We start from the raw sequence: 19056 nt of genomic DNA, 5'->3' as shown, positions 1-19056 counted from the left end.
TGATTGGCATTGCCCGTAGGGTGGGGGGAATTGTATGTCTTGGAGCTTCCCAAAAGAGTATAGTATTGATGTCTTCAGCACTGATTTGTCTTCTTTTCTATTGAGTCCTTTACGGTCTCAGTTTGATCTTTGACATTCTCGTTTAGGACATGTGTCAGTATCACGTTTATGTTTTCTAGCATCTAGTGGTGTTTTGGGTTATTTTAACACTTGTGATATTTCAGATTGTAGTTGTTGTTGACTAGAAAAATTCTCTGCTTTACTTTTTCAATAAAAGTATGTCTTGTTCTATTTCTCCTTTTGATATTATTCGTGCTCCAACTAGATAGATATTGATTATCAATTATATACTAATATATATTTCATGGAGTTATGGATCGCTAATAACAAAGTTAATAGATATGTTTGATCCCATCTATCCATCAGATCTACATTGCTTAGATATCCTTTTTCACAACAGATTTCCGATCAAATCATCTAGTTTGAACGACATGTAGAAGTAGTACATAACCAGCGGTTAGGTATCCTTTATCCCACTATAAATTCTAAAGCTAACTCAATCATCAAAAGATAACACTAAGTAGTTAGGTATCCTTTATCCTACGAGCGTATCTAGAAACGTTCAAGTGCTTTCAAAATGGATTGGATAGATTTCAAATTTATAAGGTGTCTTTGATGTTTTTATAATTCTAATTTAAAAAAATATGTGATATCATGGTTATTACAAGCATATAATAAGCCATGGTACTAATTTAAAAATAAAAATAAAAATAAAAATAAAAAAAATAAAAAAAAACACTTTTAAAGGTTTCATATAAAAACTAGTTTCTATATAACATGATGGGGCTCAATTTTAAAGTAAATATCTGCTATTAAGTTTGAAGTTTGAGCGCTATAGAACCTTTTATATCATTTAATAAAACTTCCTTTTATTATATGGATATTGGAGTTTGCATAAGTTTGAAAATCATCATTTTGAGCCTTATAATTTAGTTTTCATAATTTATCATTATTAACATATTTATAAAACTGGTTTTTATTTTATAACAATACCTTGTTACATGTTATGTTCACATTATAAATTTTGAAAACCAAACTCCATATGATTTTTATTTTGTTCCAAAAGTTATTTAAGCATGTGAAAATCTAATTTATCAAACATACATAATAATCAACATTATGATAAATTACACAAACATGCAAATTTAGTAAAAAAACCAAGATCTAATCACACTTTTATGAGCCAACATAAAAGATTCAAGTCCTTTCCTAAGAGACTAAATGGGATAAAATTATTCAAGTTGACTTCATTTTAACTTCAAGCTCCCACAAGCATTGACAATCCACTTTGTTGCAATTTTATAAGACTTTTATGAAACTTATGAACTTTTATAAAAAAAAAATTACAAAATCATAGGCTTCTCCAAGACACTTCAAAATAACCATCGTCTTCATCTTGTTACATTTTATGTAAACTAAATCTTGTCTAAAACTAATCTATTACATAAAAATAATAAAGATGAAAAGTAGCTAATTTTATTAAATACCATTATAAATAAATTAATACTACAACAATTTTAATGATTCATCACAAACAACAACACAATAAGGTCCATGACTTGTTTATGAAGTCTAATATACATCTAGCATACAAAACAACCTTTATCTTTACAAGACAACTTTAATGAAAAAATATGCATGAAAACGTTTTTTTTTTTTTTTTTTTTAATAAAATAACAATTATAAAGTTGTCAGGAAAAATATATTATGAACTTGTTTTCTAACCAAAAACTACTCAATATTTTCCAAAATCAAAGATTATCCTAATAATCATAAATTCTAAACAAGCTTGCAAGATGGTTCTGATATCAATTATTGGGTTTTTAGTCAAAAATTGTTTTAAAAACAAAAACATGGCAATAAAAGCCTTTAATTTTGAACAACATAAAACTAGTTTTATCCCACCAAAGGATCTACTTGCAATGTTTGGAGAGAAAACAACAATCACAGAAAAGGAAAGAGTTGCAACCTTTTAGGTATTTAGTTCCATTTGACGATTAGGAAGTTGATGAAATTAGGAAACTAATCAAAGGAGAGCTTCTATGAAAATATCAACCAATCAAGAGTAAAACACCATAGATGATAGTCTTCATGTGTATATAAGTTACTCTTAATCCATTAACATATATACCAAATAAGTCTTAATAGAAAGAAACTTCTTTCCTTCATATCTAGAACCATTTAAAAGAAGGAAGAAGAGGGAAAATGAGCTTCTTGATCATGGTTTGCCAACCAAGAAAAGAAGAGAAAGAGAGTGAAAAACTAGCTAGTTATTCACTTATACTCTTCTATATAAAATATCACACATATGAATGGTCAAGGGACCATTCCTTCATTAAATGTGTAATTAATTCTTGTAAGGAGGCATGGGTTGCAAATTACAAGTCAAACAAGAAATGTACATACTTACAGTTTTTTCAAACAAGAGTGGGACAACATATGTAGCACACTCCATCTTATAACTAGATAGTCAGTAAGTAACTAAGTGGTTACGCAAAGTGACCATTCATTTGTGTATGTGTGTGTATATATATAAATATATATATATATATATATATATATATACACACACACACACACACATGTAACTTATATATATCTAGATTTTTCTCTTTTTATTATTATTTCATAGAAACAATACTTTCCAATATGTTGATAATATTATTTTAATAAAGTAATGTTTTTCTATTAGATACAATTGTTGATAATATTTATTAATAATCAAATTATACAAATAAATAATCAATTTGTATTAATTTTCTATATGGTGTGACCTTATACGATCATATGTCATTAGCAATATCATTCTATAATGACTCTTGGGCGTATAGATATTTGAATCTCCCACTTGCACAAGATTCGTCATTGATTAATATAGACATTGGTGAACATCCAATGTCATTCATCAACATCCAGTGCCCAAAAAGCTTAAAGCTTTAATTGATACATAAGGTAACTTTATCAATTATCCCTTCGTTCCAGACATCTTATTGAACATAAGACTTGGTTTGCAATCAATCTCATTTGGTGTTCAACTTTTGATGTCGTGGTAGATCTTTCAACATGTAGTTTTAAGATCTAACTTCACGGCTTTTTTATCCAAATTTTTCGCCAAAAGTTACTCATGAACTTTACATCATAATTTATGATAATAGCTTTCGGAATCCCGTGAAGTCTGGAATTTTTTATGAATTAAAGATCTTCTACAAGAAAAGTATCCATGGTTTTATTACAAGGAACAAAGTTAGCCAATTAGAGAATTAGACAACAACCACCTAGATAGAATCTTTGTTTCTTTGTGTGCAAAGAAGCCTACAAACAAAACCATGCTAACTTCTTTCTATGGAGTTTTAATTGTTGAAGAGCCCCCTTAATTACGGTATTGTACAACATATATATATATATATATATATATATATATATATATATATCATATTGTTAAGTAGGGGTCCCTACACTATACATAAAGTATAAAACAGTTACAAACTAACACACATCGTCAGTTTGAGAATGGGGTTTACAAATGTTTAAACTATCCTGAAAGTGTAAAAATAAATATGTAGGAAGACCACTAATAAATATATCCGCAAATTGGTGAGCTGATGGCACACTCAACACACACATATATCTAATTGCAACACGTTCCCTATTAAAATGCAAGTATATTTCCACATTTTTGGTACGTTGATGTTGTATAGGGTTAGAAGATAAATACATAGCACTCACACTACCACAAAATATAACTATTGCTTTACATAATGGACATGATAACTCATAGAGAAGGTTGCGAAACCAGCCAGCTTTGACAACCACATTGGTTACCCTACGATACTCAACTTTATATGAGGAGCGTGAAACCAAATGGTGGCATTTAGAAGAAAAAGAAACTAGCTTATCACCAATAGAGACATAGAAGCCAGAAAAGGAGCGACAAGTGTGAGAATAGCTAGCCCAATCAGCATTAGTATAAGAAACCAAGCGATAAAAGAAAGATGGTCTTACAAAAAGAGCAAGAGATAAAGTACCCTCGATATAGTGAAAAGTTTGCTTGAGAGCAAGGAAATGTGGTGTACATTGATCATGCATGAATATGTAGACCATTTGAATTGCATAGGCAATATCAGGACTAGTAAAAGTTAGATATCAAGTAGAAGCTACAAGGCTCTGATAAAGAGTAGGGTTAGATACTGGATCACCATCAAGAGAGAGTTTTGAGTAGGTATATGAGGGAGTCCCACATATGTAGGTTTCCATATTATCATGAGAAAGAATATCTTTGGCAAAGGATGTTTGGGATAAAAACAAGCCCTTGTTAGAGTTGGAGGCAACAATGCTGAGAAAAAAGGAGAGAAAACTAAGATCATACATAGGGAATTCAAAAGATAATCCCGAAATGAAGTGAGTGATAAGAGAATGATATGAAGTAGTGAGGATGATATTATTAACATAAAGAAGAAGATTAATATGATCTTTACAAGAGTGATAGGTGAAAAGGGAGCAGTCGGACCGACTACTAGAGAAGCCTAAGGAGGAGATGAACACAACGAAGAGGTGGTATCAGGCTCAAGGAACTTCTTTAAGCCCATACATAGCCTTACATAGATGACTAACTGGTGAATGGCCAATTTTTTCATGGGCTTGTTTCATGTAGTCCTCCTGAGAGAGATCACCATGAAGGAAAGCATTTTTAACATCTAACTGGTGAAATGGCTAATTTTTTATATGCAAATGCTGAGAATGTATGAATAGAAGCAGGTTTAGTGATTGGGCTAAAGGTATCATCAAATTCTAGATCGAGAAGTTGAGAGAAACCTTAGGTGACAAGCCAACCTTTGCAGCAATCAAGATTACCTTTGTTGTCAAGTTTGTGTCGATAAAGCTAATGATAACCATCTATATTAGCATGAGAAGGACAAGGAACAAGATCCCACGTGTGATTAAATGTGAGAGAAAATATCTCAATATCCATGGCAGAATTCCAATTGGGATCAGTAGTGGCCAAGAGATTGAAGTCTTTTTTAGATTTAACGGATTCAGTATGTGAACGATTGACCATAGGATTTGTCAGAGGAGGAGGAGTAGCAGGAGGAGGGGAGTTAGGATTGTAGGAAAAGAAGGGGAAGTGGATGGAAGGTTACCAGGTAGAGTGACTGATATGTGTTGTGTAGTAGGAATTAGAGGAGGGGTATCATTGAAAAGAAATGAGTCATAATCAGATATATCGGGCGGATAATGAGAATATGTGAAAGGAAAATGATCCTAATTAAATTTGAGATGAGAGATGATTACACATGCGGTTATAAGATCAAGACAACTTTAACCACAATGGTCATAGGAGGGTCCAATGTAAACAGTACCAGAGGAACAAGGAGATAGTTCACATTGAGCTGTCGAGGAAAGGTTCAGGTAGCATAAGCAACCAAAGACACGTAAGTAATTTTAAGAGTGAAAAGAACCACATAAAAGCTCAAATGGGGTTTTAAAAGAAAGAGTGGTCGTAGGAAGAAGATTAAAAGTATGAACGGCAATGAGCTTTAAAGAGCCTTAACCCAAAATCTAGATAGCATAGAGGCCTAAAAAAGTATGGAGAATGTTATTATTAGAGTGAATGGCACACTCAGCTTTTCCCTTTTTCATGATGTGGAAGGGCACAAGAATTTTAATACCTTTTTTGTTAAAGAAATTGAATAAGGTTTGATTGTTGAATTCACTTCCGTTGTAACATTGGAAAAGTGGAACAGTGGTTTTAAATTGATTTTTGAACATAATCATGCAAGGTAGAAAAGACATTAAAGACATCAGATTTAGCACACAACGGAAATGCCCATAAGAATTTAGAGAAATCATAAAAAAGAGCATAATATTTAAAACCACTCATACCAGTAACAAGAAAAGTCCACAAATCAGAATGAAAAAATTCAAACAAACGAGCAATTTCAGAATTAGAGGAAGAAAAAGGTAAATGGCAGTGCTTTCTAAGTTGACAAGCATGACAAATGGGGAGTTTAGTAATAGAATTAGTAATAAAATGAAGAGAGTGCAAAACTTGTATAACTTATGAGTTAGGATTTCTAAGACATTGATGCCATGTTGGAAGAGAGATCGCAACACATAAAGTAACCGAGAGTAGGGGAGTAGGAGATGAAACAATATGGTAAAGATCATCAACATTGTCACATCGTCGAATGAAGGCACCTATTTTAAAGTCCTTCATAATGAAAGCAAACGGGTCCAATGTAACAGAAAATTTTTTGTCAACAATGAACTTATTGCACATACACGAGGTTTTTAACCATTTTATTTAAGATAAGTATATTATTTAAGATAAGTATATATATATATATATATATATATATATATATATATATATATATATATATATTCCACTAGTATTACTATGAAGTCTCCTATCTCACAAGTCTAAGTTAAAGAGTATTACACTTATTTCTCTTTCTAATGTCCATATACTGCGAGAATCCTTAGACTATATAAAGGTTCTCTTCCCAATTTTGCAACGACTAATGATAAAACAAAAGCTTACAAAGTCTTTCCAAATATATGTAGTTCAGTCATCACCGTAAGATGATCTTCCATATCCTACATACACGAAAACTAGCTGAACTACGAACACTCTAAGATAACTAAACTTGTGGGTCACGAGTAATTTGATGTGTTAGGAATGCAATTCGCTTCAATCCTTATTACTCATTCAGACCACTTCTTGTGCCTACTAGAATGTTGTTCCCTTGATTTGAAAATATTTCCCCTTATGGCGAGAGATATTATGGATCTCAACATCCAAAAGAAAGAACGGAGGATGTTTTGATATCATGAAGAGTAAGAATCCTAAAGGAATATAAAAATACCATATAAATCTTAACACACCCTCCCCTTAAGAGTCTAAGTCATGTATTTGAGCCAATCTACACTGTAATGTTAAACACTGGCCTCTATATTCAGTTCACTCGCAGTATGGATCTTATACCAACTTATAGCGCTGTGATTTTTAACCTCATTTTTTTAAAACACATTTTAACAGAATGCGTTAACAGGAGTCTTATTTAGCAATTATTTTAAAAACATCACCAACTTTACTTTCGTATGCAGGAAGAGCCCTCATCAACTACTAATCTTTCAAAAACCAAGTGGTAAATGAAAACTCAAAACATGTCCAAATATTATCATTACTAGAAAATGAATTGGAATGTAAATACCTAAAAGCCCCAATCCTCGCCAAGCCATCATATCATGCTACATATACCAATGCAAGGAAAAAGAAACAAGCAACGAAATATGTGGCAGCAAATGCTAAATGAGTCAACCATAAATACATTACTAGGAAAAAAACGCACACATCATAACATCACATACATCTCTTGAGTCTTCGTTGAGTTTTATTGTCATTATTCATTTTTTAATATTTAATAAATGTTAATTATTGCTTACCCATCTTGTGGGTCCATCACTAATCTGTAAGGTTGACACCCCCATGTAGGTTCATCACTACCCTAGAAGGTAGAAAGCCCAAACGCACGTCCGTTACTAACCTAAAAGAAAAACCTATTCATTACTAAGTTACCAACCAACCCAACTCTCCCCCCACTAGGTTTATCACTAACCGAAGAGATAATCACCTCATTCACTACTAATCTGAAAAGCTTGACCCAATGCTCTAAGTTAGGCGCAACTCTCACCCGTAACATTTCACATATGTGTTGTGTTCACTACTCCTACGATATAAATACAAATATATGTGTTTTCGTTCGACAGTGGTACTTATCATTGCTTTCCATTACTAGAAACTTCTCACTCAAACATGACATTTGATCTAGCATCATCACTACGCCAATATCACTCCACTCCTCGCAAAAATGAACCATGTGATGACTAGTTGTCTAAAAAACCACTTGGAATCACTATTGGCAATTTGGCATAACCTCTTTCCCTTTAGGTGTCTTTCAACCTATAAGGCCCTCACAAGAATCCAAATAGGGTACATGCACCTAAGTCTAGTTTGCTAACCCTTTACCCTCATTAAGTGTATTCCCTATTTAATTAATGTATTATTAATTCATCATACAAGGGCTACACTATATTCTTTTCCATCATTCCCAAATAATCAAGCTCAATTGTTGTTAACATTAAAGGAATATTACTTCCAAACTCTTCATTATGTAAACATCCCAATATAGCATATCAAGCTAAAAAAATTTACATCACTAGCATCCAATTCAACTACTTCATATGTAAAATATTTCTAGAATCATAGAATGCATAAACATCACACAAAATCAACACATAACCCTCCTTTTATCATGAACATATCATACACATGACACCAAAGTATAATATCAAGAGTATAGCATGTAGTACATCCTAAAATTTCAATAAAAGAAATAATCAACTTTCACAACATGCATACCATTCATAATCAGGGTACATACATTCTACATCAACCTAGGTTCAATCCATTCATTCTAGGATATGAGATTTCCTAACAAAGTACTAGAATTTCAACAAGGATTAACTCACCTCAAATCCTCTATGAGTGGTTTATCAAATAAGCACCTCCAAAACCACTACCGAAAACAAAACCTAAAGAAACACATAACTGAGGTTTTTCAAGATTACTACTTGAACAAATATAGTATTAACATTCCCATTTAGTGAACATTCATTTACATAAGAATTTTAGGATTTCCCTTCTTGACACATGCTCAGTGTTTCAAACAAAAAATAGAATCCATAGCTCCAAATGGAATGATATCCTACTTTATGGAAACTAGACTCGATTTCCCAAAACTATGTTCTTTTGGTGGTATTTTTGAATTTGGACAAGAATGGCCTCTACAGCCTTAGCCGGATAGGTCTACCATTTTGTCCAAATTTCTAACTTTTGACCAAAATCACTGTGCTTCTTCATAAACTCAACAAATCCAAACCCTATTTAACCATAACACAAAAAATGAGTTCATGAAGATGTTCATACCTCCTAGAAATTCATATGACACAAAGGAACAAGGTGGAGAGAAGAATCTAATCAGTACACCAACATAATCCACCGAAATCCTTAAAAAATACAAATCTTCTTCACTTGAATCACACTTGATTAATAAGAGAGGAAACCTTATAACAACACACTTGAAATTGATGATGTTGGAAGAAAATAGGCATACAAATCATAATTCTAGGGTTATCCTAACTTCCATAATTTACCTTTAAAGTATCACAAAAGGACTCCTAAACCCATTTACACATTCAATAATCATTTTATTACACTTTGGCCATCATATTTCAACTTTTATCAAGAAAAAAGATTAGTTTAACAAAGTTACATGAAAAAAACTAACATCGTTGATGGAAGGAGAAATTCGGGCCATTACACTGCAAGAGAGAACCCGTACAAGTGTCCAACATCATGTTTTTAATACAAGTTCTAAATATTTTTTTCGTCCCCATTAGTATATGATAGACAAACACTTGACTTTGATGGAGTCACACGCACCCCAAACACCACATATCAAGAAGGAGTGTGTATTGTTGTACCCATCAAGTGTAACCCTTCAATCATATTGCAATGGCTGCTCTAATAATAAATCGACGACATCTATAGGTAAAACATTACACCAAAGCTCTTCTTTATATATATAAATTTTCAATTGGAGAAGTGAATTAATAATATTTTTTTACCTACCTTCACTTCATTACTCTTTCGAGCCACTCATTTGTTTAGGTATGATAATGTTACATTATTAACGGTTTCAACAATTCCACCATACATGTGCAACCACAATTGAACGAGTACCACCATTGATAATAACTAGGGTTGCCCATGTGGATGTACGTGATGTGTGATGGCATAGAACCCTAAAAGGGCTTCTTTTTACAAAATAATTACTTGCAATACATATGTATATATAAATTTTGGTAAATATTAACTTCAATAAATTACTTGTGGTAGTTGTAAGATGCGTATTTTAAGTTTGAGAGTTGGTTATTCTATTTTTTTCAAACTAAAATTTCACCATATATCTTAATGTACTTTTTTTTCATTTAGCCTAAAATACAAAATGTTCCATGTTTAATACCATTACCTATATGGTGTCGTGTTGCACATGACTCCCAATATCTTAAGGTTGGCCCAGACAATAACATTGTAGATATTTTCAATAAACATGTATCAAGTATGGAAAATATTCCTTGGTAAGTAGCCATCATTTTTAGCTTGAAGCGTGTTTAAGTTTTTCCAAATAACTAAGGCTTCTCCCTTACATGGATACAAAATTTATTTGGTTGCGATCTACTAATTATTTAAATTTTTTTACTTCTAAGTTGTCCATGAGTATGTGAATTCTCATCATAAACATAATGAACAGGGTTGTAGTGTTTCTCATTGTCACTATTAAACCACCATGTTTGTAGTTATCATGAGGATCGTGTTTTAAGCATTCTAATTGCTTGTGTAGAAATTGCACTTTCATCCATAATGTTAGTGGTTAGGGTTTAGGCCCAAGCCCTAAAGGGTTTATGTTAGGTCACTTATGAACATGCCTCCCCTAGTTATAGGTTTTTCTTCTTTTATAGATGTGATCATCATTCCCAAATGTTAATAATAACATTTTTTGCAATTCCCCTATGAGCTTCCTTCCCCGATTATCGCAACGCTTCCATCACTAGCAGAACTGCCTAACTGAGATCCTTTTCATCAAAATACACAACCAACCCAACGTTAGGCTATGCATAATTGTCCTTATGGACCTTCCGTAAGGGTAAATTTCATGTGGGATATGTTTGATGAGTAAAAACCTTTTCCATCTAGGCTTAGTTATGGTGTGAGGTGGGTGGCTTGACGCCCGACAACAAAAGAGAAAAAAAGGGTAGCGGTTTTTCACCATTTTGGACATGTAAGTTATGTGTGTGTATATATATATACACACACACACAAACACACACACACACACCGATTTTTACTTATAAGTAGTAACCTAATGTGTGTATATATATATATATATATATATATATATATATATATATATTCACAATATAAATATCAAACAAATCGTGTTCATACAAAAATCAAGCAAGACCCTACTAGTTTAGGATAGTGTATGATCATGTAATAACAACTATGCCATAAGTAATACAATATGAAAACGCACCTGAACCAAGGAGTTGAAATAACAATACTCGATGTCTCTCAAAATCAGCTACTTGCATCGCCTAAACCCTAACCACTAAAACCTAAAAGCATTCTAATTTTTCCTTTAGAAGTTATACATGGCTCCCTAAATTATACATCTCTACATCTTTAAGATATGTTCCTGATCATATAAAAAAGGAGACATGATCTAAAAAATGATACAAATAAGATACCATGAATCATTTAAATAAAATTACAAACATTTCTAAACCAAAAATAAGGGATGTAATGCTCAACATTTGGAATCCACATAAACGATATAGGGTATATGATAAGATCATCACTCACTGAAATTGACAAATATTCCATATAATGGAGTGAACTTCACGTTGAAAGTGATGAACTATGATGGTGCATCATCAAGGGACTCTTAAGTTAAGAACTCAACATATTCTTCTACAAATCTTGTGCTCTATTATTTCAATATTAAAGACATTACCTAATGAATTATATGCTCGTTGATATCACTTTCATTAGTTCATTTACTCTACTATCAAAAATTATTAGCTAGGTTGCATTCAACCAATATAAATCTAATCTATAACTGAAGTTCAATTTCCTTTAAACAAATTACTCTAAAGTAGAATTTGATTTCTCCAACGATCACTTTTTTCATTTTAAGATATTTTATTTTCAATCAGGAACCTAGATCACGAATGGCTATGTATATATGGACTACATCCACCTTTAAGCTTTAACTCCAATTTGTTATCCGGAAACAAAACTATGATAGTTGGTAAAGGCAAACAGAATTTGAGACTTTATTCAAAACTTGCTTCAAAAACACAAGATTAGAAACAAAATACTTTAACTTTGAACAAAATAAAACTAGTGTTATTCCCATCAAATGATCATCTTGCAAAGATTGGAAAGAAAACAACAATCATAGAGGAGTTAAAACATGAACAACCTTTGAAATCCTTTGAGTCCTCAATGGGACACTTGATAGTTGATGGAGAAGGCAAAGATCCAAGCAACGAGCTCTCAATATCTATCCACCCAACAAGTCACCAATGCCACTAGAGGATGATAGTCCTTCACTTGTATGGAGTTGATATTAAGACTTGAAGACTTATATAAAATAAGCATTCAAAAGAGAACAAACTCTTAACACCAAAATAGCAACAAACTTGCAAATGAGAGACTCTTTTGCTCTCGACCTTTAGTTAATAATAGAGAAAGAAGATTATTACTAGCTTATGCTATCTCTCTTATTATATACTCTTATACACAAATGAAAGCCCATGCTTTCATTTAATGAAATTAAATCTTCCACATAGGATGTAGTAAGAACTAAGAAGTCAAAGCAAGAAATAAGCATGATGTTTGTCCTTACTTGGACGGTTCCAAGAGAAGGGAGAAGAGGTATGTGTAATCCACCTCATCACTTATTAAACATGTACACAACATGTCTAATTGGTATAATACAAGTCAAAAAAAATATATGTGTATGACTTAAATTATACTATATGATTAAATGTGGCTAGTGATACTCTTTATAATTATTATTTACATTAAACATTAAATCCACAATTAATTTTAAGTGATGATTTTATATATGAATAATCATATCGCTTATTAAACAGTCAATTAGTGTTTAATAGTTATACGGTGTGATCCAATAGGATCATATGTTATTTGCAAATAACATTCATAATGATCCTTGAGCATAAAGATCTTCCAATAAAAACATAAAAATGTGATGAAAACATACATAGTGGGAAATCTATTTATTGCTATGAAGTCACCCCTTATTTGCACATTAGGTACATTTATATTGTTTAAAGTTACATAACCACACACCATGTAGGGACTTGATGTGGCTTTATTTTAGATTCACATTATGTATATACATTATGTGCATTGACATTCATTATACACATCATCTACTTATCATGTACCATGAAACTAGAAATGAATTTCGATCTACCTCTTGTGCACATATTACTAATCGGCATTTAAACTTTCCATATTTTTGTTCTAACTAATATTTTTTTACATATTGATTTCCACATTTTTAGGCAAATTTGTTACTATCCAGTATGGTACAAATTCAATATCTGGAAATTTTAGTGAAGACAATGTCAAAGTTGGTGATCTAATTGTTGACCATCAGGTAATTTTGACTACAATGTCCATTTTCTCATTAGCTTCGACTTAGTAAAATGCCAAATTAAAAAATATCATATTTTATGATATAATTAGATGTTCATTGAGGTAACACGGGAGTTCGGTGTGAAATTTTTAGCGGGGAGGTTTGATGGTATCCTTGGGCTCGGATTTAAGGAAATCTCTATTGGCAATGCGGTCCCGGTGTGGTATGTTTCTTATATATATATATATATATATATATACACACACACACACACGAAAGGTGAATATACCTTACATGGTATATAAATTTGGGTACCCAAACTCATCATACTACATCATTTTGTATCATATATGCATTTTAATCATATATGATTCTTAAACTTCAACACTAATTTGATTAACCTCCTAGATTTTTAAATTTTCATTATTATCTTCTTCTTAAATCGTATATTTGTACAAATCACCTACCAAACTATATATATTATAGTTGCAAATGAAAATTATGTTAGAGGAACATAATGGTGAAAGTTTTCAAATATTAGAATTAAATCAAGTTACGAGTTGGATTTTAAGAAATTTGGAGGATTATAATACATATATAATACAAAAGTACGTAATATAGTGCGTTTCAATACCTAAACTTATATACTTTTTAGGTATATTCATTTTTCCTAATATATATATATATATATATATATATATATATATATATATATATATATATATATATATATATACACACACACACTAGTGGGATATGCACGTTGCGACGTCTCTATATTATTTTTTTATAATTAATTTTATTTCATTTTCAAGGTAAAAATAAAAACACGTTGCTAATTTGGATTCAAAACAAAACAAAAGTTGTAGTTTTGAGTTGAAGTTAAAAGAGCGTTAGTTTTGGTGTCGATTAAAAATATTTGCTATTTTGAGTTAAATATAAAAGTACGTTAATATTTTAGGTTAAAAGTAAAAAATATGTCATTATTTAGGTTAAAATAATGTACGAAATTGTTATATTTTTAAAAAATAAGACTCCACGATCTTTTAGGTTAAAAGTAAAAAATATGTTATTATTTAGGTTAAAATAATGTACGAAATTGTTATATTTTAAAAAAAATAAGAGTTCACAAAAATAATTTACAAAACACATAGATTCACCGTGAGGTAAACTATTTTTCGACCATTAAAATTAAGGGTGGGCATTTGGACCGGTGGATCGGACTGGACCGTTTTTTTCCCGTCCAATCCGGTTTGTATAGGGTTTAGAACCGGTTGGACCCGATAAAAAAATTGTAATATATGAAATTTTTTAAACAACCATAACTCATTCGTTTGAAGTCTGATTGACACACATTTTTTTTCCAACATTTAATTTACAGTTTGTAGATGAATTTAGACTATAATTTTGTTGATTTTGATATTATATTCAATGAGTTATAATCTTTCAAAGTTTAGCTATCAAAACTAAAAAATTTCAACTTTTCAGCAATATTTTTAAAATTTTATAATCTATGAAAAATTTTAAACAATCATAATTCATTCGTTTTAATGATTTTTTTTCTAGTAGAAGATAAGTGATATTTTTTTTTAATAATACAATATAACTCCATTTTTTTTTTTTCAAAATGATGACGAAATATCATTTGGTTTTTTTTGTTGAAATGATTGTTGTAGTAGAAAAAAAATGAAATTGTATTTTCAAATAATACACAATAGTAATTATGTTTCAATGATTTAATATTCCCTTTTTCATATTAAATTGAAAATTTAAAATGAAGATTTTAAAGTTGTTTGAGTTTATTATAAAAAATAACTAAATAAGATAGAATACCAATATCGAGATAGAATAGATATTCAAGTTTTGATCTTACAATTTATAAAAAAGAATCCTGACATTTAGTTATAAAATCTTTTTTCTAAAATTAAGATATTACAATTAACAAAAACGATTTCTTGAAAATACGAATCCGGAATTACATTTTCATCGGGATTTTTTTTTAATATAAATATTGTATTTGTGTGTTTTGTCTAGGCATGAGCATACGGCCCATGGGACCGGACCGGACCGGAAAAAACCGGACTCGGACCCGGACCAAACCGGATTATCATATTAATGGGCCGGTTTTCGGATTTGGTTTTTATCAATAATTGGGTTTCAGGTTTAGACCGGACCGGATCCGAATTAAATGATTTAACCTGGACCATACCAGAAAACCAAAAATTATTATTATTTTTTTTTTATCGACAAATAGTAAGCGAAAATTACCAAAATCAAAAAAAAATGTTGTCCGATTGAATTGATTCGGCCTCTCCTATGGATCACATTATAGTGTTAATTTTTTTTTTGGTTTCGGCCTCTTCTCTTGATCATATCATAGTGTCGATTTTTTTTTTCTTGAAAAACCAAAAGTTATTTCCTACTACATTTTTTATTAATAAAAATAGTGCAGTTTTTTTTTAGATAATGCAGTGTTGTTTTAATAAAAATAATGTTGTTAAGTGTAATTTTTTTTTTTTTTTATAAAAATAGTGCAGTTTTTTTTAAATAAAAATAGTGATGTTAAGTGCAAATTTTTTATATATAAATAGTGTAGGTTTTTTTTTAAATAAAATAGTGTGACTTTTTACTAACGTTTTTATTTGTTTGCATACACCTCATTTGCACATATTTTAATTAGAGTCTCGCATCGTACCATTGTATTCATCATCTTTTATGTATTTTTTAGTTGAATTGTGCAAATAACAAATATATGAATGATGGATGTTACATAATAAGATTATAATTTGAAATACTATGTTACAGAGTGATATGACAAACAAAACTTGAAACCGTAAATAACAAACATACGAAACCTAGTTTGGTACAGGATTGGACCGAAACAGTAAACAATACTACTAAAGTCTAATACGGTCTAAAACCCGAAACCCGGTTTAGTACTCGGAACCAGACCGGACCAAACCTGGACCCGCTACACCCAAAAACAGTCCGGTTTTTGGGTAAGGTAATTCACGATTTTTGATCTTTAGGTTTTCGGTCTTCGGACCGGTGTGGTCTGGGTTCGGCTCGTTGCTCATCCCTAGTTTTGTCGAAAGCGGATAATTAATTAAATGGAATAGTTTTCGAACGCAATTAATTTCCTTATGGTAATTGCATCTTGGGGTAAAATAATTTATTTAGACGAATTCTTTGAAAATGTTTAAATAGTCTTGTTAACGTTATTCGAAATTTCTTTTTAAAAATTGGTTTCGATCTCCAACCTTCCACATATTCTTTCTATACTAATAAAAGAATAATTATAAATATCGCTTGTAATTTTCCATAATTTAAGTTTTCTTTTAAAATGTTTTATAAAAATCACACTTGTCACTTTCTATTATTTTTTATTTTAAAAGTATTGATGTTGATAATAAGTTATACAATTATTTATTTGATTTTTTATTTTTAGAAGAAAGTTAAATTCGTCTTGTATAAGTTTCGGTTATAATTGACGATAATTATAGTATTTCTATATTGAAATCTTACAAAATAATGTTTAATTAATAATTTGTTAAAATAATTGATTAATAATTATGAGTGTTTAGTATAAAATTTTAATTATTTATGTAATCATCATAAATTTGAAACACTTCCAAATAAGCATAACAATATAACATATTTCCAGTTTAGAATAAATAAAAAACAAAATAAGTTAAAACATAAAACCTAAAGATATAATTATGTTATATGACATTGCTATATACAAACTATAATAAAATGATCAATAGTTAATGTGTAATAGTTATGTTTGCCATATGTTTTTATGTTTCTTGTAACATTCTAAAAATTAAAATTTTTATTTTTCAAAACCATTCCAAAGATAATAATTGCTTACAAAACATTATTCAAAAAGTAATAATCATAAGTCAAAGTATCTCATAATCCAATAACATAAAAATCAGAAGGATGTGGATGATCACACATTTGCTTTCTCCCCAATCATCTGAAGTACCTGAAACAATAAACTAAAACCGTAAGCCACATATTAGTGAGTTCCCCCAAAGCACCACATACATAACCATATAAATAACAACATGAATACATGAGCCTTTAGAATGACTAGACCGCCTCGTATGCCTATAGACTATCTGGACTGCTCTAAAAGCTTCAGCATGAATGGACCACTTCATCGGGTCTTCAAACTATCTGGGCCGCTCTTCGGACCTTCGTCCTGACTGGACCATCTCGAAGACCTTCAGTCTATCCATATTGCCCTAGGTATCTTGGCCTTCAACACGAGCTGGTCCACCTCAACCCTAAAAACCATAACATGTCGGCATATACAAAAACATTCAATAATTATCAAACACAGGTAGTCATACAGATGTAGCAGCCGAACATATATCCAACAATACAAGTAATCATACAAATATGCCAGTCTAAGCACACAAATATGCTAGTCTGATCACACAACCAATGTACACATAATTTCAGCATAACATCACAAAGCAAACCCGAAAATCTAATCTGATGGGCTGGCATTATTTCTTTCGACCCAAAAGTATAGTAAGGAAAACTCACCTCTCAGTACCATAACTAAGTCCAGCGTACATGCCAACCAACTTTACCTTTTATTAAGAGCTTAATCCCTTAAGCTCTTTCATCCAAAATCCAAATCTAGTACTTAAATGATGTCCATAATCATAAAGTTTCCAACTTTATGATCTTGCATGGCTATTAAGTGCCCAATACCAAAACCCTAACTTAATACAATGTCTAAACCACTGAAGAGCATGCATGGAGGGAAGCTAAGGATCAAGATTACATTTTTATGACTCTAAACTCTTCAAAACGTCTAAAAGGATAGCTCATATGATTTAGTGTAAACTATAGTCATAAACACCAAGCTGATGGGACCAAAATGAACATAAATCCATGGCTAACAAGATTTAAGAAAAACCTTATTAAGATTAGAGCTTTTCACCTCCAGGTGGTGCAAAATGATAATGTGCTTCTGGATCCAAAGTGTTTCACCCTTCTAAGATGGTCTCCTCTCTTTCTCCTTCCATCAAGAATACCACAAAGCACACTTTCAAGATTAAAATACACAAACAAGGAATTAGGGTTTGCTTAGGATGAAGATAAGGATGGATGCTGACAAATGAATGGGTCTCAAAGAGTTAAGGATGTTTAAATATGGTCTAAACCCTAAAAATTAGGGTTTGATCCCTGACCACATACGCCCGTCATACTCATGCAACCCTACTTTTCATTTAAATGATATTTGTGACCAATTTGCAAACAATTCTCATACCAAGGGTAAAAAATTAAAATACCTAAAAAATCGAAATGTTACATTTTCACTTTTATTATACGATCGGATAAACAGTACATAAACATAACAATAACGTATTTTATCTTAAATTAATAACAATAATATATTTTTTGTTGCATTTAAATAAAATAAATAAAACATAAATCTAAAGAGATAACTGCGCCAGAAATGCAAGCCAAGACCGTTGCTTTTAAACTATTCAGAAAGTAGTATTGAAAATATAAAAAAAAAAAAACACTGTTTTTCAAAAAAAATGTATTGAAACAATAAAAACTTTGGTTAACAAAAACACTATAAGCTCTTCAATTTCAAATACAACTAATTTTTTTTGTCGTATATTGGTCTGATATATTTATTAAATTTGATATATGTTTTCCCCGTTATGGT

At 31.0% G+C, this 19056-nt stretch overlaps 1 protein-coding gene across 1 annotated transcript in view; it reads left to right on the top strand.

Moving 5' to 3' along the window:
* Nucleotides 1-19056, top strand: part of LOC145038625 (aspartic proteinase oryzasin-1-like) — a 114404-nt gene that overhangs the window by 58363 nt on the left and 36985 nt on the right. The window contains exons 4-5 of the mRNA XM_078986927.1: nt 13282-13376; nt 13466-13578. Of these exons, the coding sequence (XP_078843053.1) occupies nt 13282-13376; nt 13466-13578 (208 nt within the window). The remainder of the gene's footprint in view (nt 1-13281; nt 13377-13465; nt 13579-19056) is intronic.

Source organism: Lactuca saligna, chromosome 4 (assembly GCF_052625555.1).
Source record: "Lactuca saligna cultivar CGN05327 chromosome 4, ASM5262555v1, whole genome shotgun sequence".
Taxonomy (NCBI): domain Eukaryota; kingdom Viridiplantae; phylum Streptophyta; class Magnoliopsida; order Asterales; family Asteraceae; genus Lactuca; species Lactuca saligna.
Note: the sequence above shows the minus strand (reverse complement) of the source record. Positions and strands in the feature narration are given on the sequence as shown.